The sequence below is a fragment of the Taeniopygia guttata genome, chromosome 17 (assembly GCF_048771995.1).
Source record: "Taeniopygia guttata chromosome 17, bTaeGut7.mat, whole genome shotgun sequence".
NCBI lineage: Eukaryota > Metazoa > Chordata > Aves > Passeriformes > Estrildidae > Taeniopygia > Taeniopygia guttata.
In genome coordinates, this window is record NC_133042.1 from 7,617,036 (window position 1) to 7,639,297 (window position 22,262).

Genomic DNA, 22,262 nt, shown 5'->3' on the forward strand with positions numbered 1-22,262 from the left:
TCCCGAAGCACCGAGCCGCTTTTGGCGTCAGCTGATGTCTCCAAACTCTGCCTTTGAGCCGCGGCCAAGGCGATGTCAGCGCAAATCCGCGCAGACACCCGCGGTGCCTTGGGAGCCAAGAGGTCCCCACCAAATCCAGCCTCTTAAAAACGCAAATCCTCAAGGAAAACAGACGGGTGAGCCCCACCGCGGGTCACGGAGGCTGGACTCGAGCGATCCCATCGGGAAAAGCTGTCAATATCGGGAGGCTCCTCCAGCGCATCCCGCGGCAGCCGGCGGCGGGCAGGGCGGGATGGATTGAATTTGGGGGCACCCAAAGAGCTGGCAGCAGCTGGCACAGCCACCCTGAAGGGTGTGACAGCCCAGGCACAGCGCTCCGGGCAGGTGGAAGGTGCTCCTGATGTGCCACCGGCGGCGGGGATGTGACAGCGGCACGGGCAGCTCTGCCCCAGGGAAAGGGAAAGGTCACGGATGGTTCCCGGCTCCTGAGGGGACAGCTGGGACAGGGCTTGGCTGCTGACAGCAGCGATAAGCACGAAAAGGAGCGGGGGATCAGGGGTTTCTTTCGATGGAAGGATGCGGTGATGCTGAGGTCCCCACAGCGGCTTCGGGGTTGGAGCTCTGAGATCTCCGAGGATGGAGCTGGCTCGGCTCCTCCTGGGCGAGCAGTGCCCGAACACCGAGCTCTGTTTGTGGCAGCAGAGCCCAGTTTGGCGTGCTGGCCTTTCCCAGGGAGCCGGACTCTGCCTCTATCCCCGCTCCCATCGCCGCTGACCCTTCCCAGCGCTGGGCAAGCCAAGCCACGGCAATAATTCATGGGGAAAACAACAGTGCCATCTGCTGCACGGCCCCGCCGGGCTCCGGGCAGGTCACACAGCCCCCCAGTCCCCCGGGCAGCGGCATCGCTGCAGGGGGAGGGCGGCCCCACAGCTGTCCTGGCAGCCCCACAGCTGTCCTGGCGGCCCCACAGCTGTCCTGGCGGCCCCACAGCTGGATGCGCTCTGGTTCGCACAGACAGCACAGCACAGCAGGGTGAGAGGCAGGGCAGAGAACGTGCTGGGCCCATCTAGTGGCTGCAGAGTGGGAAGGACTCTGCAGAGTGTGGAGGAAGGAACAGGCTCGCTTGGCAGAAGCAGGCAAACCCCCTTCTTCTCTATCAGCCCCTGGAACTGAGACACATCTTCCAACCCTCTCGTCAGGCAAGGGGAAGGGGAAGAGGGAAGCATTCCCTAACACTCACCAAGACTTGGCGAGCTCCTGCACACCATCCTGAGCATCTCCTTTGGAGAGAAATCCCAGATCCTGGCGCTGAGCATGGCGTGCTCCCCGAGTTGTGCTGTATCACCCCGATACCCCAGGGGAACTCCAGGTGGTGGGGACACCTGAGAGAGCAGGGTGAGTCTGAGGGAGCTGACAGCAGCTCCTCTGCCCCTCCAGGCTCAACACCTGTGTGCAGCTGCCAGCTAACCAGCCCTGCCCCACGAGTGGTGGTGGCAGCTTGGTGGCAGGTGAAGCAGTTTCCCCGCACACGCTGCCTGGAAAGCGTGCTGGCATCCTCGTCGGATGGGTTGCTATAGCAATGGGAAAGGTATCAGAAGCAAAATCCATCTTGATGGATAGTGCAGATTGCTTTGGAGATCACCACCTGAGACCAGAAGCCCTGATTGCCCTATCAGGTCCAGCAGTCAGGCACCACTCAGGGAATGACAGAGTGAAAACGCTGTGAGGAGATGAAAAACACAACCCCAAAGATGCCCAGAATAACCAAAGTCCTGAAAAACCCCTCATTTCTTCACTGAGCAAACTGGCTCAGAGATAACACACTGCACTGAGCGAGGGGATGTCAGATCCATCATCACAACATCCCAGAGATTTATTCTGGAGCCTGCAGCAGTGGCTGCATCCTCTGCTCGTGTCTGCTCAGCCCAGGCACACAGTCTCAGGCGTGAGTGGGAGCTCCAGATGGAGTGGCTGAGCCACGCCGAGGAGGGACTTCGCATCTCTCCACCTGCTGCCTCCCAGCCCCTGCTGCCAGCTGGACCCTCCCTTGCTGTCACTTGTTGCCAACTCGCCCCCCTGCCCCTGCAGAGCAACACCAAGAGTTAACTCTGAGCTGCTGGAGCCGCTTCAGAGGCTGGGAGCAGATGAAAGGAGAGCCAGAAGCAAAAGCTGAGCTCGCCTGCACTCGCTCCCTGCGTCCTGCCCCCAGCCAGCCCAGGGCTGCTCATCCACCATCTGCTCCCTTCTCCTGCCCAAACGGCCAGAGAGGGACTGAGGGGATGAGTCTGCAGCCCTGGGAGCTTTACTGAGGATGGAAGCCACCTTCTGACCCAGCTCAAGAGCAGGTTTCCATTTTAAAGGCTGAAATTCACCCTTGCACGTGAACCTTGGCTTTCACATGTCGGGACACCTGGAACAACACACCTGCAGCGCCTTGAGATGAAAAAAACCTCCTTGTTTGCTCAGCTTATTTACTTTGCAACACTCAGTTTTACCAGTTGTTTGTGTGGGTCTTCCCTTAGCAACCAGGGAGAGGAACATTTACAAGGCATGAAAAATGTAGCTGTACAGCCCTCAGAACTGGCAGGGTGCGGCTGCGGGTGCAGCTGCAAATTCCTCTTAACTGGTAGCCACAAACAGCGGGACCTCAATGAATTGCACCCCTTAAAAGGCAGAGCTGCTCATCCTCTTCAGCAGGAGGAACCAGGATTTTAAACCTCTCTTCTCCACTCATGCAGGATCCCAGGCTTGGAACAAATATCTCTACGTGCCTCAGTTTACCCATATAAAATATACCTATAAATAATTATATAAAATGGGGTAAGCATAAAAACATGACAAGAAGGCTAAAACTGAGACCTTAATGCAAAACATTCTGTAGGATGCCACATGCATGCCCCAGCCTGGGAGGCTGAGTTCTGGACATGTTTTTCCAGACAACCTTACACCTTTAATCTTCTGGATCTCCCAGCAAGATCAATCTTCCCACTCCATAACGACAGAAAACTCTCATTCTTGACCCTAGACAGGGTCAGGACCCAAACTCCAGTATTTTGGTTGCCAACCCCCTTTGCCAAAGGGACATGTCACCATCCAGCACACACCGGTGTGGCACTAGGGCCTGCCTCACACACGTGCCCCCAAGAGAGCTCATCCAGCTTTTGTCCAAGGTGAATAAGGCCCAGACTAAAGAGACCCACAGGGTGCAGGAGGCAGCTCTGGAATGCACATTTTCCAGTCCAAAAATGGATCCCAGCCCACTTCTCCAGCACAGCATCAGCCCTTCCCTTTATTCATCCCTGGTCTCCAAGGAGCCATTGCTGCCCACTTACATTCCCAGCAGCCCCCCAAGGGCAGCAGCACAGCCCCCCCTTCCCAGGGATGGGATCAAACAGCAGAAGAAGAGAAAGTAAAAAGTCAGAGGAACATCAGGACCAAACCCAGAGTCATGTTCTGGTGCCACCCCCAAATTTCATACCTTTGCTTCATCCTCCCCTACCCCAAAAGCACCGGGGAGGGGGTGTTGGGAGCGCAGAGCTTTAGCCCACCTCGGCTCGATTTAGCTTCTTTGGCCTCATAAACACACTGGGCTGAGACAAGGCACCTGCTGATGCCCCTTGGCCTGAGCAGTGCCAGGGGAGCCGGGCCTGGCTTGGCACAGCACGCAGCAGCGCCAGCCTGCCAGCAGCATCGCAGCACAGCGGCTGCTGCAGCATCGCAGCGCCCTCAGACCCGTCCCAAACCGCGTCCCTTTCGTTCCCCATCCTTCAGCTCCTCTTCTCCCAGCTGCATCAACCATTATACAAACAGAAAGCGAAAAAAATAAGAAAATAACATTGAGAAACGCACTTCCCCCACTCCCTCGGCAAAGCTGCCGCTTTTACCCCGCCAAAGCCCCCGCTGCAGAGCAGGCTGCTGGCACAGCAGTGACCCCGGCCCCACCGGGCAGCGAGGGACGGACACCGGCAGCTACAGACCCGGCGAGCCCCGCCAGAGCCCCGCGGCACCGCGCACCCATCACTGCCCCGCCGCGGACACGCGTGGGCCGCCCTGAGCCCCTCCAGCGAGGCTCCTACAGCGGGGAGCGAGCCCAGCAGCAGCGCACCGAGCCGGGGCAATCCGTGCCGGGCCAGGCGGGGACTGCCCCGCGCACTCACCTGGCTGTCGATCATCATCGTGCCCCGCTCATTGCCCCAGCGCCGCGCCGGGAGCCGCCGGGGCCGCGCTCGGGGGCCGGGGGCGATGCTGCGAGCCGGCCATGGGCCCCGCTGCCCCCGCCGAGCGGGGCCGGGAGCGCCGAGCGGGGCCGGGAGAGCCGAGCGGGGCCGGGAGAGCCGAGCGGGGCGGGAACGGGAACGGGAGCGGGGCGGGCACCGCTACCGGCAGGGAGGGGGCGGCTCCGGCTCCGCCCGGCCCCGCTCCCGGAGGGGGTGCGAGTCCGCAGCGGGGGCAGCCGTGGGCATCTCTGCGCTGCCACCCGCGGGTGCAGCTCCGGGGGAAGGCGCAGCGACACCCCGTTCGATTTTTGGGTGCGTTGGCGCCCGGGAGCGGAGCTGGGGGTGACGGGGGGAAGGCACCGTGCAGACCCCACGGGCAACGGGTGATGGGGCTGGGGGTGGCGCGGAGCTGCGGGAGGGTGCGAACAGGAGGAGAGCTTGGGGCCGTGGCTGAGAGACACCCCCGGGACCCCCCGAGATGTCCCGCTCAGGAGGAGAGGCTGGGGCAGGAACCATGGCACCATTCCGGCTGCTCGTCTCCGCTGAGCCCGGCACCGAACCGGTCTGTGCGGGAGCCGGGGAGCCGGCGGGGTTACCCTGGAAACGGAGCGGCTCCGCTCCCCATCGTTTGTCATCTTGAGCCGATGACACGAGCCATTAACAGCGGTGGCAGGAGGAGAAGGAGCCGGGAGAAGAAGAAGAAGGATGCGACAATCCGCGGCCGAGCGCTCCCAGGCGCTGCAGGGATGCTCCTGGGTACCAGCACCCCGATTTGTGCGGGGTGACAGCGGGGGTGAGCGGCGGGGCACAGCCCCCCGCACCTGCCCGTCCCACTCCTCCGCCGCTCCGGGCCGGCTGAAGCAGCAGGAAAGGAAAATGCGCTGCCAGGCTCTGCCTCTGGCACTAGATGCTGCTAACAGAGCAACGTCGTTCTAATTATAGTAGCGGTGTCAGTGAGAAAAACAGCGAGAAAAACACGCGCGTCAAAAGGTCTAGAGCTATGTGATTTGCCGCTGGCAAAACTCACTAAAAACCACACCAGAATGAAGCACTTTGTAAATGTCGTTTGTACTCATCTGGCTCACTGTAAATTGGCTAAAGGTTCACAGGGAAGCAGGGGGATGATGTGGGCATACAAGCAGTGGAGATTTGTGGTTAAAACTGCCTTTCTACTCCTAAGGATTTACGCTAGTTTTACACAAAACAGCGACATTTGGTGGATCTATGTTTAAGCTAAATATACACAGGAAAAGTCACGTCAGTGCAGCAACACTCGTGGAGAAAGGAGGGAGTCTGGTGGGCAGGCAGACATTCAAATGTCACTCTTCAGATGGGTTTTTCTAGTGATGCTTTCCTAAATCATTTGATTGTGTGGAGCAGAACTCCAGGGCTGGGGATTTACCGTGAGTAAAGTACCACCCAACCCACTCCTGTTACTCCTTCTCCAGTTCCTGCTGTCCCCAGAATGGCCCTGTCACTGCCTCTGTCACTGTCACTCCTCCTGGAGAGCAGCTGTTGCTCTGTGCGTGCCACCCCTGGGGTCCCACGGGGACTTGCTGGGGCAGGAGGTGAAGCAGAGCAGGTGGGATTCAAGTGAGAAAATAATAACCTTGGTGCTAAGAGCTCCCTTTGAGATCAGAGCAAATCCCCACTGAGGGCAAACACAGAACAAGAGGCACAGCCCCTCCCTCAAAGAGCTGAGCAGGTGAGGCAAAGGGCAGGGGAGTGAACCCAGCAGCCCTGGCAGGGAGCTCCCAGCCTTGCAGCTCCTTTCCCCACCAGCTGCATGAAGCCAGCCGGATGCACGTGGCTTTTGCACAAGCTGGTTTTGAGCAGGGAATGTGTAAGTGATGTTCTTACCCCTCCCCATGCCCTCTGCTCAAAGATCATCTCATTTCCGTGCCCCACAGCCACAGATCTCACCCACACAAGGTTTGACTAAGCCAGTCCTTCCATAACTGCAAAATGACATTTCTGGTCAAAGCTGTCAGAAAACATCACCTGTGGGAGGGTTATGGGAAATCCAAACCAGGGAGGAAAAGAATTCTAATCTGGTAAGTGGAAATTATTCTTGTCCTATCAGTGGGGAGAACCAGAGGATCAGAGTCTGGCCCCACCTCAAATCATATTCAATGCTGGAAATTTCACATTACACAGAGAAATTTGCCCTTTGGGGGTGGATGCACTGGGCAAGACAGCAGCAGGGAGAAGGAAAGAAACAGCCTGTCAGATGGGTGCTTAAATTAGAGGGACTATGAATGATGAGTCTGTTCCAGCCGAGCTGAAAGGGATGGAAGGGAAAAGGGGCCCTTGGGAAGGCAACAAGCTGCTGCTCTGAGGCTGGGTTAAGGCTTGGGTGGGAATACCTTGAGAGCACAATCACATCCCCAGGCAGTGGGGTGTATTTACGTGTGGTGATTCAGTTTTCATGCACTTCCCTGTATTTCCAAGTCCAAATTCCTCTGGCACAAGAACACGTAAGACAACGTTGACCCCGTGGTGAGAGTGACACTCTGCTGCTTTCCTACCACGTGCCTCAGTTTCCCCACTGTGCACTGGGTGTGGGTGGGGAATGCACATCAGAAAGCGGATCCTGGTGGAGCTCCCACAGTGCACACAAGCCTCAGGCTGCACAATCCGAACTGGGAGAAGCAAAACTCGCTGCTGCTGCTGGGGGAAGGGGATTAATCAGCAGGAGATGACAACAGGAGTCCAGCCTTTCATTAATTGCAGCAGGGCACGAGCTGATTCAGGGAGCATCTCCCACACAGTGCTGTGGGGGGTTTTTTTGGGGTTTTTTTTGGTTGTTTTTTTTTTTTTCTGCAGATATTCTCCTGCTCCCTGGAGGCACTGGGAGTTTGTAGGTACTGCTTTAAACCACAGCCCCGTGGAGCAGAACTGTGTCACACAACACAAGCCATTCCCCTGGGGAGAAGCTGCAGGCCTGCCAGGAAAATAAACATGTTTGGCACAGCACAAACCAGGCCATTATGGTGCCAATCAGAGGGCTGAGGATTCGGCCAAAAGGCAGCTCAGATGCACAGCTCAGACCAAGCCCTTCACAATTTGTTCAAAACAGGTACCCCAGAAACACAGACCACCCTCTATCACCCATCATTTGTGCTGCAAAACTTCCTCTCACAGAGGATTTATGAGTATCTGCACAGGAATGCAATAATTAATGTGGCAGAGTGAAGCCCTATGCTGCAAACCCAGAGCAATTTCCAGCAGAATTAAGGCATAAGGGGAATTGGCCATTGCCACAGCTGATCTATGGATTTGTGGCTGCTATGGAACTTCACGTTTTTCTTGGAATCTGAGCGCTTTTCTATGAGGTCTAGCCCAGCCCAGACATGTACTGACACCAGGAGATAAAATTATCTGGCTTGACTGGACAGTTCCTTCTGGCTGGTAAAGAATCCATATGCATATATGTATAATTAGCATAATGAGAACCCAGTTTCAGCGTGGCCTTGAGGCACTAGTTCATTTAACAATTAAGAAACAGACAGTATTAATCCTGGGCTGGTTGGAAATGTATCTTTCTGGAAATATTTGGATTAGTATTTTTCTATAAGTATAAGTATTTTTCCTCACCATTTTGGCTTAGGTGAGGAGCCTGGTCACCCAATGTACATGGCAGGGTTTCAGTTCTGGTTTAGTTATGTAAAGGGGAATCTTCCTCCTGCACCACATCACTAAGAATAGTCTGGAGAAAATATAATAAAGACCTTTTGCTGGATTAAGCACAAATCAGCCAACCCAGCTGCCACTGGGGCTTTGGGGCTGGAGGTATTTCAGGTACCTTATCTATATTATGGGTCCGTGAAAGCTTTTCTAATTAGTCTTCTGGAAGATGAAATGCCTGCAATGACAGTGGCAAGTGCCATTTCCAGCCTGCTCACAGGACTGAAATGGCTCGTTAAGTCATCTGCAATCAGTGGTGGGGCCCTAAAGCTTTGAATACTTGATTCGCTGCCATACAGCAATTTTCTTGTGTGAAGAGAAGCAGGAACAGTCAGGCACCTCTTCCCTATTTTCCCTCTCTATACCAAATGAGCTTTTTTTCCCTCTTTATTTTTTATTTTTTCCTTTCCCCCCACCCCCAACTAAAGTGTTCCCTTAGAAACAGCCCGTTCACCCTTTCACCCTGCTCCTCCTGAGCTCCCTCTGAGAGCACAGGGACTGACAGACGTGCTCAGCCCTTCGGTGGCAGAGGGAGATGATGCTGATGGCAGCCCTGCTGTGACAAGGGAGGTGGCACAGGACCCCCGTGCTGTGACCTCAGCTGCCAGCCACGCCGTGGCTGCTCACCCAAGGGAGCTGCCGGGCTCTAAAGGAGAGAAAATGTTAACCCCAGCCCACTCCCAGCTCCACGCTGAACTCCCAGCTTCTCCAGAGCATTTCATTATGGAATGAAATCATCCTGTTTGCTGGAAAGGCATCAGCTCGTGCTGTCAGCTCCAGCAGCTTCTCGCCTATTTATTTCACAGAGCTCAGAAAAATTGGAAAGGGCTGAAGCAACGGAGAGGAACATGAACATCTCAAAAGCAGATTTTCTGTGTTGGAAAAGATTACATGATCCACAGAGACATGTGACCCAGGGAAAAGGTTCAGAGCACATCTGTGATTGAAATAAACCCGAAGAAGTTCAGTCTGCTCTGAGCTGTGCCAGCTCTGTCTAAACTTGGGTCTCCAAAGCACAGACTGGAATTTGGGAGATAACTGCTAGATGAGTTCACCCTGCTTGTCCTGTCAGACCCGGGCTCTTACGGGCAATGCCTGGCACCAGCTCTCTGCTGAGAAGGTCCAAGAAATCCTGCTGCACACCAGCCAGGGATAATGAGCTCTAAGTGCAACTTTCCTCCTGATTCTGACAAAAGGTGTTATTTTAAATCACAATTCAGGAAAATGTATTGCCTTGCAATTTTCTTTTTTTTTTTTTTCTTTTTAAGTGAAAAGGTCTTAACCAAAACCCAAGGTCTTCTCCTCCACAGGAATGTGAAATACCATTTTGATCTTGTTAAATTTCCACCAGCCCTCAGGAAAACATTCAGGCAAAGGCAACTACAGCCATGCATTGTATAACTGTCCTTGTGGATGCTTTTTTGCGTGCTAAAGCCTCAAGCAGGATGTATTTACAAAGAGTGAGAATCCAGAAACCTTTTCAGTCTCACCTGCACTTTGCTGCTTCTGAAATGCATTTAGACTCTGTTCTCCAAAGGAACTATCCACACATCCCCTTCCCAGTTTTTGCTCCTACCAGGAGCAACAATTCAAGGTGGGGCACATCCTGGAGGAGCTAATTTTGGTGCCTTTGGTTGCATGGAGGATCTCTCTGCAGGGATGGTCAGTTTCGGACCTCTTTGTAGTTCTTTTTCACTGTGGAAAAACGTATGAGGTGGATTTCGGGGGGCTTTGGCTTTCTGTCATCCCATATATACTCTGGAGAAAGCAGCTTGGAGGGTTTGTGGGACAAGAAGTGCCTGTTGAGGTGACTCTCCTCCTGCCAGGCTGCCATGATCCCGTTGGCTTTGTCTGCCAGGATGGTCATGTGGCACATCTTGGTGAGCTCGTAGACTTTCCTGACCAAGCCTCCAAACACGGCCCCTCCGTAGTAGAAATCCCCTTCTCCCTCAGGGATGAAGGCTGCCGAGGAGCTCCTCCTCTCGTAAGGGAACTGCTCTCGTGGGACATCGAAGTAGCCGGGGTGGATGGCTGCCACCGTGTCCCCCAGGGTCTCGGGGCCCCAGGGGTTGTGGAACACCATGTCGATGTCCAGGCAGAAGAGGTACTGCACCTCGCCGTGGCTCTGCTTGGCCACGTGCTGGTTGATGGCCTCCATCCTGCGCATGGAGATCTCCTGCCAGCTGGAGGGTTTCTGCACGGGGACCGTGAGGAGCCTCCGCCCCGGCCCCAGCTGCATGTGGGGGATGCTCTGGGGGCTGTCGGTGAAGATGTAATAGTTCACTCGGTACCCCCGCAGGAAATGCTGCTCCGCCGACTGCAGGAAGCGAGGAGCAAACCTGGTGTACCTGAGCAGGAGGAGCAAACCTGGTGTACCTGAGCAGAGACAGCCCGTGGGGCACAGCAGGGACAGGCAGGGCCGTGCTGTGCCCCTTGTGCAAGGCAGTGGTGTGACAGAGGAAAGGGGTGATGCCTCATGTGGCAATCCAGAGCTTCCCTCTGGCTGCCCTGGCAGCTCTGGGACCCTGGCAGGGGTCAGGAACCCCCCTGGACAGAGCCCCCAGAGACACTGTCTGTGATCTCTGTCCATGGAAAAGAGTTTTCAATCTTACAGGATGAGTTACAAGCTCTGAGTGTTTGATATCAGTAATAATTAAGTGTGGCACGGGTGCAAAGGTAAAATTTTACGTTTCTAGATTAGGGGTTCAGAGGGGTGTGCACTGAGTGCTTCTCTTACTTTCCAACAGCAAAGGCTGTCACCCCTATGGTGAGGTTCAGGGGTCTGTAGGCACTGTCCAGGATCTCAGGATCAAAGGTCCCTTCCCAGATGATGGGGGCCAGCCATGGCGTGACTGTCAGCACATCCTGGCGCCTGAAGGGGGAAAAAGCCAGAAATGTAATCGAAATGTAACTGTTCCTGTTGGTTTTGAGGCCAGTAAATGGGAAAGAAGCACAAAAAAGCAGCTAGAGGAGTGTGTGAATCAGCATTAATTCACCGTGGAGGGTATTAGCCTCAGATATTTACTCCCTGCACTCTCATTTGAGGTTACAGAGCATGGATATTTCAATTCCTGGGCTGAAATTAAGCACTTAAGACATCAGCAAAAACCTGAGGATCTGCTAAAATCTCATTTAAGGACTTTTCTGCTGAGGAGAGTTTAATGACCACTGAACTCTCAGAATGAAAAGCTGTGCCTATTTGCTACCAGCCTGATGCAGATTGCTACATGCAGATTAAACCACAACTAATAATAATATGAAAATTACTATAAAATATACCCCATTGCTGTGTTATTAAAACACAGCTTGCAGTATGACAGCTTATTTTTCCAGTATTTATATATAGCTCCAACACATTCAGATATAATTTAAAATGCTGTATGTGAGCCAGCGTTCAAATGTGTAACAAAGTTAGAAAAAACCCTTAATCTCCTGTGAGGGAAGAGGAAATCTGAATACAAATGCAGCAGAGTTTGATTCTGCCCTATTACAGCTCTGCAGTGCTGTTTCCATTTGCTGCTTTGTTTTCAGTGTTTCATTCCTACCTTTTTGATTTTAAAAGGAGATGGCATTTGTGGTGGAATTCAGCCCAGCCTGCTCAGGTTTGCTCCAGACCAGGAGCTGGAGCCCTCTGCTAATGAAATTTGTCACACACAGCACCAGGGCCACACCTGGGGGCTCCCACTGACACAGCCCCAAGGCAAAACAGCCCCAGAAGCAAAGTGGGGGAGCTGTGGGGAGCAGCCTGGTGCTTCAGGCAGCAAATCCCAGCCAGACCTGATCGTTTCAGTCAGAGAGGATACAAGAATTACAGTTCCACTCCTTCCTGCAGCAATGCCTGTGATTGAAAGATTAAATTCTACAGGGAGAAGAGTTTGGGTTGGAGAAAATGGACTAACTGATCTGTCCTGTTTCTGGGTTGATCATCCTTTTTATTGGAGAGGGAAGGAAATAGGCATGTTCCTTTCTCTAAGCTTTGTAAATTTGATTTTAAAGGGCTGCCCTGGCTTCCCCAGTGAGTCGTGGTCATCCTCACAGTGTCAGAAGACACAGAGCATGAAAAGCTTTGAGTTTCTCCCCTCGTTTAGCCCAGAATATACCAGCTGATTTAGCACTGAAATTTATTCCAATATGGAAGAAATATTCAGGCTGAGAACATCCTGAATATGTGGGGGAAATAATATATATATATGTATGTGTGTATGTGTGTGTGTGTGTGTGTGTGTGTGTGTACCAACAGGGTGTGTTTATTAACATGCAAAAGAATGTGGCTGTTGAAGGTGAATAGCCCCAGATAAAAGTCAGGCCAAAGGAGGCTGTAACAACCTGAGCTGCACAGAGAGTTTGTCCAGCCACTTCTTAGTGCTGCTGTCCCAAATCTTCCCTTAAACTCCCTGCTTTGGCTGGGTTTGCTGGAGGTCACACAATGCACCCGTGCTTTATTTTGCCCTGGAATGGGTTCAAAGCTCTCTCACAGCTGCTTCCAGCTACAGCACAGCTCCAGAAGGCATTGCCCACTTACAGCTATTACAGATCTGCCACCCCAAAAAGAGCTCCTGGCCACGACAGAGCACGTGCGTGCTGATGGGATAATCAGGAATTAACAGGAAGTGTGTTAATTAGTGTGCAGTAACCAAACCCAACCTTAGAGCAGCACAGGCAGCTGCTGACACACCCCTGTGGTTGGGTTCTCATGGAACAAGGTCCTGCTCAGTGTGCCCCAGGATTCTGGAACTGTGAGTGCTGCAAAGTGCCCAAACCAAACTCAGCAGAAACAAAGTTCAAACAAAGAAACTTACTTTGGCGCCAGCACTCTTGGCTGCTGATAAAATAATCTGTAAAAAGGAAGAAATATCCATTGAATAATACATGAATATGCCTGGAAAGAGAGGAACAGCAGTTTAAAGGTCAGGAGATAAAAAGCCAGTACTTACTGGGGGAAAAGCTGGATTAGCTTCTCTTCTGTATATTGGAGTTTCATGGAGCTGCATGATGGGGTGGGAAAAGAAAGGGATTGTTATGCTTTTCTTGAAATATCAACCAAGTTTAGCTTCAGGACCTGCTGCTGCACTGACAGCTGTCCAAACCCAGCCCCAGCTGCAGTGGGCACTGCCCTGCCTGGCCCAGGGTTAGGCATCACCTCCAGGGCTGCCAGGCAAGGGACAGCTTTGGGACAGAACACACAACAGGGACAGAGAGGTGCTGGCAGCAGCCCCATCTGAGGGGAAATAAGGGGTTAGGGGTCAAAATCCATGTGGGACTGTCAGCAATGGTCCTGTAGGTGCTCCATGCCCTGCAAAAGTGTTCCTGGTCACCTGGAGGGCTGAACTACCTGAAATAATCAAATTTCCAACAGCATTCAGAGAAAGAAGCACCTGGCCAGACACAATGGTTTGGAATGGGCTGGAATAATCAGAAATACCTTCATGAAACATTTTTTTTTTTCCTATTTGCATGGCTTGGTTTTGTTCTTACAAGAACAGTAGGTCATGGGAAAAGCCACAGCTTGTCATGTCCCAGCTGTGGTGCAATGTGGCAGTGAGGAGCTCACCAGGGCCATGGTCCTGCACAGTGTCAGTTCTCTCCTGTGCAGCTCTGGGACAGCTCTTGGCACCCAGGGTGGCTCAGGCACAAGCTCAGGAGCAGCTCCCCTGCATTTGTTCAGAGCTCAGGTGCTGCCGTGGCACAAACACATCCATGGAGTGGGGGCAGAGCAGATCTCAGAGGGAGGAACAGGAGCCTGGTGAGAACTGGGGGGTTATTCCTGACTGTGCCAGGGCTCCTCCTGTGCCTGCTCATCTCACTCCCTGGTTTAGGTGTCTCTGCCTAGCAAGTGGATGCTCAGAGCACAGTTGTGCATGTGCAGGTGTGTGATTACACCCTGATAAGGAAACTGCTTTAACCTTTTAGTCCTGGGCTCTGGGACCCACAACAAACAAAACCTCCCTCACCTGTGAGACCTGCAGGGCAGGCAGGCCCCAACAGCACTGTTAGCTTTTTGTTTTAACAGAGTGACTAATTACAGCTTCATAAATAAAGGACAAACCACCTGTTAGTCACTGCTCGTGCTGTCAGAGGAGCAGGACTGTAACAATGATCTGTGTTAGTCATTAGGCACAGAACAAAATACTTACAAGATTTCAGGACAAGGAAGGTAGTAAGGCAGGTAGTGCACTTTTCCACTCCCAGCTACAGCCCTGTGAGAGCAAAGAAATGTTTTAAGCTAGGAAATGTTGAAGGAAACCTTCCTAGGATTTTCCAGGGTCACCTAAGGACTTGGCAAAGATTTTGAGAGGTAACTCTGGGTAACTCCATATCTACTTTATTAATTAGTGTAGGATCTGCTGTGTTCACATTTTAACACGATGTCCTGCTGCTGAGGCAAAATGCAGCTACCCACAAGGTGAAAGTACAGCAAATTGCAACATCATAAAAATGCAATAAATCAGAATAATTTCATAATTAATATTTTAATATTTAACAGAAATGCCTTATCTCAGGTTCCCTTCCAACAATGTTTGAGTTTGCTCCATATAATCTAGAAGTCATACTCAGTTGTCAGAATATTCAGGCACAAAATTCTCAGTAGCTGAAAGCTCTGATGTCTGATAGTTACAAAGCTGTCCCTGGTGACACTGGAGTGAGTTTGGACTGTGTGAAGAGACAGATAATCACCTCTGTTAAGGCCTGAGCTGAAATGCAACTGGAATATTCTATACTCAGGCATTTGTTTGTGAGTCACTACAGTGTTAGTGATTTGGACCCAGTTGCTCTTTTTTCCTCTTTCCCTCAGGGCCTTCTCCCTCTAGCAGTTCTCCTTTATCTGTTACACAAATTGCTGTTCTTTCTTACACGTCACAGCCTTTATTTTAGTTATTTATTTATTCTAGGAGCTTTACCACAGGATCTACACAGGATGTTTTAGGTATGACCCAGCTGGCCAGCAAATGCTTACCAGATAACTGCAGCAACACCACCCAGGCAGACAAGAGATGCCAGCAGCACTTTCCTGGAAATCATATCTTCTAGAGGAGAAGGAAGGGCGACTTCTGAATTCCAGCAGCTTCCACTCTGCAAAGAACAAACATAAAGGAAAGAGGCTGTAAGTACCTCCCTCTGAGGGAAATCGGTCCTGCCCTCAGAGGAGGATGAAGCTTCTTGGTAGTTTCTCTTTCAGTCTTTCTGAAGAGATAAATTCTGATTCAGAAGGCATCAGGCTGTAAGAGTCAGGGCACTGAGGCAGCATCTGTAAAATGTTTGAGCAAGTTCTTCATTTCAGGGAGCTTTAACCCCAGCTCCAGTGCATGGGGAGCCTTTCTGATCCGATCCCACTTTCTGTAGATTCCATTTTTTCACCTCAAGCACTCACCCTTCGCAATTGAATCAAATCTCCCACTCCTGTCCTATCAGAGAGCTAACAGAGTTATCACCTGAGCTGATTAACTCCACCTTTCACAGCCCAGTAACCAGCAGGGACACTCCCTGCAAAGTGCCTGAAGGAAAGGTAAACTGAGGTGTGAGACAGGAAAGGAACATTTCACATAAGGCACCTTGGGTAAAGATTAAACCAAAGAAATTATTTCCTCTACAACAGCCATGAAAATCAACTTTCCCAAGCCCAGCAGTCCTACCTAAAAAGCTCAAATCAATCTTTTCTTCTGTTCACAGGAAAGCAAAGGTGCCCAGAGTGTGAAATTTGGCTGGTCCCTGTGGCAAACACAAAATGCCTTTGTGTGGTTCTCCAAAGGGGTTACAAGCACATTAATTGTTATTCCTTTCATTATTCCATTCAGTGAGGACAGCAGCAGGGAGCTGTGGATCAGACTTGTGGGTTTCCCTCTCACTGCTGCTTCCTCAGGACCCAATCCTGCCCACCAAGTGCTCTTCCAGGCTGGCTGGAGAGACCAGCTGTATTTCCAGTTACAGCTTTCTACTTCTTAGAATGTGATTGGAGCCTGCAGAGAAGGAAAGAAAGTAAAATGATAAAAAGGCTGTTTATCAAGCATTTATAAAGATGGTAGCATTTATACTAAGGGGAGGAGTACATGATGCTTCTTGGAGGGTGCTGAAGTAATCCCAGAGATCATTACTGACCCTTGGTAAGGTATAGGACACTGCCAATGGATCTGAACAGGCAGGAGTGATTTTTCTGCTTTAATTTCTTTGGCTGGAAAAAGACAAGTGGCAAAAAGTTTTTTAATCTGTTTTACCGTGTCACACAGAAATCCTCTCTGGTGCTTCTCCCTCACTTTCCTTTGAGAGGATCTAATTAGCTTTCACCAGGAAGCATCACAAAATCCTACTTAGAAATAATGACTAACTATATATATACATACATATATGTGTGTGTATATATATATATAGTTAATCATTATTTCTAAGTGTGGGTCTATATAAATATGTATCTTAAGACCTCCTTCAGTCTTTCTCGGTAATTTTCTAACTTCAAGATCTGGGATTATTTCTGCCAGATCTGACTGGACTCTCTCTAATCAGCCCATTCTCATGAAATTGGTGTCAAAACCCCCCAAATTCCCCTGCTGAGCCCTCAGCAGTAGGGAGTAAAGCTGGATTGCCCCCCAAAACCGAAAAGCTGTCCCAGTTCATACATTCCCACAGGATTTTGCCTGCTCTGCTGGACCTCAGCACTGGGATGACATTCAGCCTGTGCCCAAATGCAATCCTTGTGTTTCCTGTGGAACCTCTCCCAACCAAGTTGGAGCCCCATCAAACCTCGTACTTGACTTCATGGAAACAAACTCCGTTTCCAGGCTATTTGTTTTTCTAAGACATCAAGCCCTGACTGAATCCTGTTTTCCTTGGGGCTTGCAGCCCCTCCCAGCTCGATGCCACTTTCCAATTGCATAAATATCCTCCCAACATTTCCACCCAAAGCATAAAGGAATACACAAACAATCCCTTTGCAGAGTCTCCTGGGGGTTCCCATTTTCTGCACCTGACCCATGCTCTATCTCCATGGCGTACAGAGGCTGAGAAAACAGAATTTGGGTGATGGGGAAGCACAGAGGATCAAGAACAGAGAGAATAAAGGGGACTAACAGTTGTCCTCAAATTGGGCTAACACAGAATAAAAAAAGATGTGGGTGTTTGGTTATTTTAGTGCATTTTCAGCTGCTGTAATGGGCATAGAGCACTTCCATGTGTCTTTTTACAGAGTAAACAACTAATCCCTCAGGAAGAGAAATACACATATTTTGAAATATTACATCATTTAGAGCACAGCTGATGCATTCCCCCCTTATTTTCAATTTCTGTGGTACAAACCTGCCAGAGCACTAGAGACAGCTGAGATTGAAACATCCTTTGCATCTAAAACATCTCACTGAGGTTTACCTCAACTGATTTACAGTTTACCATGAAAACAAACAGCAATTTAATAGATGTGGTTGCAGCTGATGAAAGAATCTCCAACCAAATAGAAATCAGAGCTAAACCATTTTTAATAGCCACTCAGGTTCCTCAAATTTGTTCAGAGAGTTTTTTAAAAGGGATATGGCTGAAAGTAGCTCTGTTACTCCCAAATGAACTTGTTTGACCTCCCAGAACAAAGCATTACTTTATCTTCAAGCCCTGCTTGGAAAGCATTCTGGACAGCTGATAAATACCTCACTTGTAGACCGTTCCATGGAAAATATTCTTTGCAGAGCAACTATTTCAGATTTCCAAACGTGCATTTCAGATTTCTACAGCTGAAGTGGCAAGCTGTGAGTGCAGGGCTGTTCAGAAAGTGAAGAAAGAGAAAATATCCATGGGGAGAGCTCCATCTGTGCCCAGGGAGAGCTTTCCTTGCTGGACTCCAGTGTGGAGCAGGCAGCAGGAGCACAAATGTGTCCAGTCACACCTGAGGCTTGAACAGGAATTTCGCACAAATCCACTGCTGGGGCTCCTGCGCTGCAGTCTCAGGTTGGCACCAGGGAGTTCCCTGGGCTCTGGCAGGGATCCAGCTGGGAAGCACTGACAGCACAGCCTGCATTTCCCTCACAGCACATTCATCAGCTTCAGGCATGAGGCAAAAAAGAGCTTCTTCCAAAGAGCCAGATTGAGAGACTTGAGAATTCAACCATGTGGGAATCCAGGGCTTCCCTCTGGCTGCCTTGGCTGCCCTGGGACCCTGGCAGGGGTCAGGAACCCCCCTGGACAGAGCCCCCAGAGACACTGGCTGTGATCTCTGCCCATGGAAAAGAGTTTTCAATCTTACAGGGTGAATTACCAGCTCTGAGTGTTTGATATAAGTAATAATTAAGTGTGGCATGGGTGCAAAAGTAAAATTTTAGGATTCTAGATGAGGGGTCCAAAGGGGACAAGATGGAGGAAATTGGGTGTGCCTTGTCCTTTTTCTCCTTCTTCATGCCCTCCATGTTTCACTGTGGTGTTGGCATTTTTCTGTTGGTTCAGGCTGGGGACACACTGTCCAACGTAGGTGACAGATATTGGCACGTTATTGTAAATCCAGCACAGGTAGTTTGTGGTATTTAATGTTTGTACCATCCCACTGAGGGCAGAGCCCCACACGCTGCCCTGCAGGACAGAGCTGCGGCAGGGCAGCAGAACATGGTAGAGATAAACAGAATAAACAACCTTGAAACAGCACAGACCAATTATGGCTTCTGCTTTGGCAGCGGGGCTGACAGACAGAGACTTTCTGCAATCTCAGAATCATCAATAGCACAGATTCTGACAAACCAGACTCAATCTGTAATGTCTTTGAGCTCAGTACAAATTATCAGTTCACACCAACCAAGATCAGGAGGGCACCAGCAAGTTTTGATTAATCTCAGGGGCAGAGCTGCTTTATTTTCTGGATAGATTGTTCCCACCAATCTTCCCCAGGCTGAATTGCCAGCAGCCAAGCTCTGCTTTCCCTCCTGAGCTGGGCAAACCGCTGCTCAAGTTCACATCTGTATTTCTGTACAAAGGACAAAATTGGTAATGACCAAATAAAATTTTGCACTGGTGAACTGTGCAAAGAAGAAACCCTTGCAGGCACCTGTGGTTGTCAGAATTCTTTGGTTTTTTGCCTAATTTTTTATTATTGCCAAAGACAGGCTTGGAGCCAATCCTTCTACCATCAGGATCAGTCAGTGTGTCCTATGGATGATCCAAAAGGATCAGTTAGCTCCACAATAATAAATCCATGCATGTGTACATGTGTGTTTATGTCTATATTGACCTAATGCTGATAAAACATAACTTATAAATGAACAGCACTGTCTTAAAATTGAAAATTATTTCCAGTTTTCGTGTAGTGGGGAGGATAAATGTGTCAAAGATCCACTCTTCTTTTCAAAGGCATTGTTCAAGTTCATAGAGGCAAAGGTTTTATGACACTTGCAGTATCTTTGTGTTGAGGTGAATCCCGTGTTTGGTCTTTTTGCCTTTTTGTTTCCCCTTTCCCATTCCTGGGGGGTGCAAGGACACTGTGCTGCACATCAGAGGAAGTGACAGCAAATGACATTTCCCCTTTAGAAAAATAATAATTCCTATTAGAAAGCAGCCAGAAGCTGTTTCTTTAGTATAGAAAACTTTATTAACAAACATACAACTGTTTTTTTTAGCATGATGAGGCTGGGAAGCTGTGGCAGTGACACAGCCCCGTGTGACAGACAGACACCCCACCCTGGAACCCCAATGCCAGGAGAGCTGCCTCCCTCTCACTTTAACCCAGCTTTTTTCAAGTCCTCTGGCAGAACTCGGCCCTTCTTCCGGGCCCTGGCTTTCTTCTTCTCTATCCTCTCCTTCTTCTTCTTCTGGATGTTCTTCTTGCGCTTGTCCTGCCTCTGCTGCATCTTTTCCACCACCCTCACAGTCCGTTCCTCCCACTGCCTCTTGCGCTGGGCTTTCCGCTTCTCCTTGCGCTTCAGGGCCTCCTTCAGACGCTCCTCGTCGTCACGGATCTTCACCCCTTCTGCCTTATAGAGAGCATTTGTCCATTTTATCTTGGTCTCCAGCTCCTGAGCTTTCTTCTCGTCCTTCTCCTTCAGCTCCTCCAGTTTATTCTTCCTGATCTCCAGCCTGCTCAGCAGCTGCTTGTAGTTCTTGCCTGTCAGAGGAGTGATATTGCCTTTCACTGCTTTCCTCTTCTCTTTCTTTTTCTGGACCTTGTTTAAGTCATTCTCTTCATGAACTTCAACCCTGTTGAAGACAATCTCAGCTTTGCTCTCCTCCTTTTTGTTTTCTGGCTCTGCTGGTGCCTCCTCAGTCTCTTTCTTCTCCATTTTTGCTTTCATCTTCAACTCCTTTCGCCGGCGTTTCTTTCTCTCTCTCTCATACTTCCTTCGCTGCCTCTTCTCCAGGACTGCAGGGGTTAACTCCTTGGCATTATCCTAAGGAGAAGGATGAATGAGAAGCCTTAAAGGGTTAAAGCAGAAGTAAAAGTGGGCTGTCCCCAAGCTCCTGATTTCAAACTCCTCCCAAGAAGCACCACCTGTGATGTGAAGCTGTGACTCAGCTGTAACAACATTTCAAACCCTTTGCTTTCCCTCAACAGGCTGTAGCTGCTCCCTTGCAGCCTCTCACTATTTTGCTTTTGCCTAAAAATCACCAAAGGCACGTTCTCTTGGAAGCTGACCCCATCTTTTCTCATAGGTTTTTCCAGAGAACATGCACAGGTCACCTGGCAATCCCTACAGGCAATTCCTTATGAGCTGGAATCAGCTCAAACCCTAAGCCCATGAGATTCTGTCCCCACATGCCCCCCCATGCCCTGGGAGGCTGGGGAGGATTTCAAGTGCACAAACACACATATGGATACACACTCAGTGTCCCCATACCTGTCCAGAAGCCTTTTTAATCTTCTCATGGAGTCTCTGACGCAACACACTGATTGCAGAAACAGAAGGGGAACTCAGTTCACTTTTACTTCCTGAAAATGAGAGGGAGAAAATAAAAATACTTAAAAAGCAGCATCAGCTGAACAGTAGCACTTTCTCTGGCTATGGGAAAAACTCTGGGAACTCTTTAGATGCTTTGAATGGAACGGAAAATCCGAACAAACCCAGAGTTTCTATTCCATTGGTTTCTTTAGAATTTCCTCTTTTATCATTCAACACTGCCAGCAGTGGGCCTGGCATGCCCTGGGGCTGCCTGGCAAGCCACAGACGAGTCCCAAGCTTGTGGAACAGAGAGGCTCAGGACATCTTTTCTCTGTGATCTGGTTTTTCATTGTCATAAAGGAAAGCTGGACTGGCAGGACAGGGATTGCGTCCACGTGTAATTCCCAAAGTTACTCACAGGCACAAAACCTCTGCAGTTCAGTTAAACACCGTTTCCAGAGAGCCACCCAGTGGTGATGGCACAAATTCCTGTCCATAGGCAAAAGCTTCTGGGGCACATGAAATAAGCAACGATGTTCTCAATTGAGGCTTTCCAAACTAGACTTGTGTGAAGCAAGTGAAAAGCAGCCAGCTCAACCCAGGTCACTTTAATCAGACCATGGCAAAGCTGGAATTCTTACCAGTAGGCAAACTCTCCTTTCTGTTCTGTGTACCACCCTGCGGAGATGATTTGCTGGCTTGAGGTGCTGCTTTCTGTCCTGGAGTGGGTTTACTGGTGTTAGAAAGCACCTGCTTGGCTGAAGGAGCATTCTTCTTCTCAGTTTGCTTCTTGGGCTTCTTTTTCTTCTGTTTTTTGACCTGTCTACCCGAATCCTCGGGCTGGCCTGGCTTAGACACTAGAAGGAAAAAACAAATCACACAAAAAGGACAATGCTACGTTCCCACTCGTAACATTCAGTTACTACTGAACGTTAATGTTCCAGCATCGCAACGACATATCTAAATGGCCAAAAATTTCACATTTCAGGATTTATTTAATTAGACCAAACATCCTTGCACACTTCCAGCTCTCCACATCCATCACCACAGTGAATGGAGACCACTGACTTCCAGGGCTTCCAGTACAATGTGCGCAACGCGTTCGGGAGCTCCTTGCTTGAGCAGATTGGGTTTTTTTGTTAGCAACCGGCACAATCCCGGGCCAAGCACCCCGTGGGGCTGTCGCGCCCAGCCTCCCACAAACCGGCCGGAGAGGACAGAACCGAAGCGTTCCAGTACCAAACTTCCTCTTCCGCGACTCCGGGGCGTGCTGCACGCCGGCCCTCCTGGCCAAGCCCTGCAGGTAGGAGTCCTGGGCGGCCAGGCTGGCCATTGCCAGCCCGGTCCCAGAGGTGCCCGGGGCAGCGTGGGGATGGCGGAGCGCTCCGCGTGGAGCCCCGGGCAGGAAGTGATGGATGAAGCGCGCAGCCGGGAAGTGACGGCAGCGCCGGGCGCTCGGAGCCGCCCCCGGGACCGGCGGCGATGCTCAGCCCCGCCGGGGCTGCTCGGGGCTCTCCGGGCGGCT

At 50.6% G+C, this 22,262-nt stretch overlaps 3 protein-coding genes and 1 long non-coding RNA gene across 10 annotated transcripts in view; 1 reads left to right on the plus strand and 3 right to left on the minus strand.

Annotated features, from left to right (window-relative positions):
* The window catches only part of RALGDS (ral guanine nucleotide dissociation stimulator), a 51,143-nt gene extending 46,819 nt beyond the window's left edge, over positions 1-4,324 (minus strand). For both annotated transcript variants that reach the window (XM_030286995.4, XM_030286993.4), the window contains exon 1: positions 4,158-4,324. In XM_030286995.4, the coding sequence (XP_030142855.3) occupies positions 4,158-4,175 (18 nt within the window). In that variant the 5' untranslated portion in view covers positions 4,176-4,324. The remainder of the gene's footprint in view (positions 1-4,157) is intronic.
* A 79-nt stretch (positions 4,325-4,403) lies between these two features.
* Positions 4,404-5,265, plus strand: LOC115497590 (uncharacterized). The gene is made up of 2 exons (XR_003963138.4): positions 4,404-4,529; positions 4,882-5,265. It is a non-coding gene; the product is annotated as an uncharacterized lncRNA (long non-coding RNA).
* Positions 5,266-8,646: 3,381 nt separating this feature from the next.
* GBGT1 (globoside alpha-1,3-N-acetylgalactosaminyltransferase 1 (FORS blood group)) lies at positions 8,647-17,833 on the minus strand. 6 transcript variants are annotated; one of them, XM_072936692.1, is made up of 8 exons: positions 17,531-17,832; positions 15,536-15,611; positions 14,860-14,975; positions 14,039-14,101; positions 12,839-12,889; positions 12,704-12,739; positions 10,642-10,776; positions 8,647-10,252 (listed from the first exon to the last, which is right to left on the minus strand). In XM_072936692.1, exons 3-8 carry the CDS (start codon positions 14,922-14,924, stop codon positions 9,568-9,570), a joined length of 1,035 nt encoding a protein of 344 aa, XP_072792793.1. In that variant the 5' UTR covers positions 14,925-14,975; positions 15,536-15,611; positions 17,531-17,832; the 3' UTR covers positions 8,647-9,567. The 6 variants fall into 6 exon arrangements, with proteins under 6 accessions (XP_072792793.1, XP_072792792.1, XP_072792791.1 ...); XM_072936691.1 differs by having other exon boundaries at positions 15,536-15,859; XM_072936690.1 differs by lacking the exon at positions 15,536-15,611 and having other exon boundaries at positions 17,531-17,641; positions 17,767-17,786.
* Positions 17,834-19,429: 1,596 nt separating this feature from the next.
* SURF6 (surfeit 6) lies at positions 19,430-22,177 on the minus strand. Its single transcript, XM_002199102.7, has 4 exons — positions 21,977-22,177; positions 21,379-21,594; positions 20,696-20,787; positions 19,430-20,248 (listed from the first exon to the last, which is right to left on the minus strand). The coding sequence occupies exons 1-4, from the start codon at positions 22,068-22,070 to the stop codon at positions 19,577-19,579; spliced, it is 1,074 nt and encodes a 357-aa protein (XP_002199138.5). The 5' UTR covers positions 22,071-22,177; the 3' UTR covers positions 19,430-19,576.
* Positions 22,178-22,262: the final 85 nt, after the last annotated feature.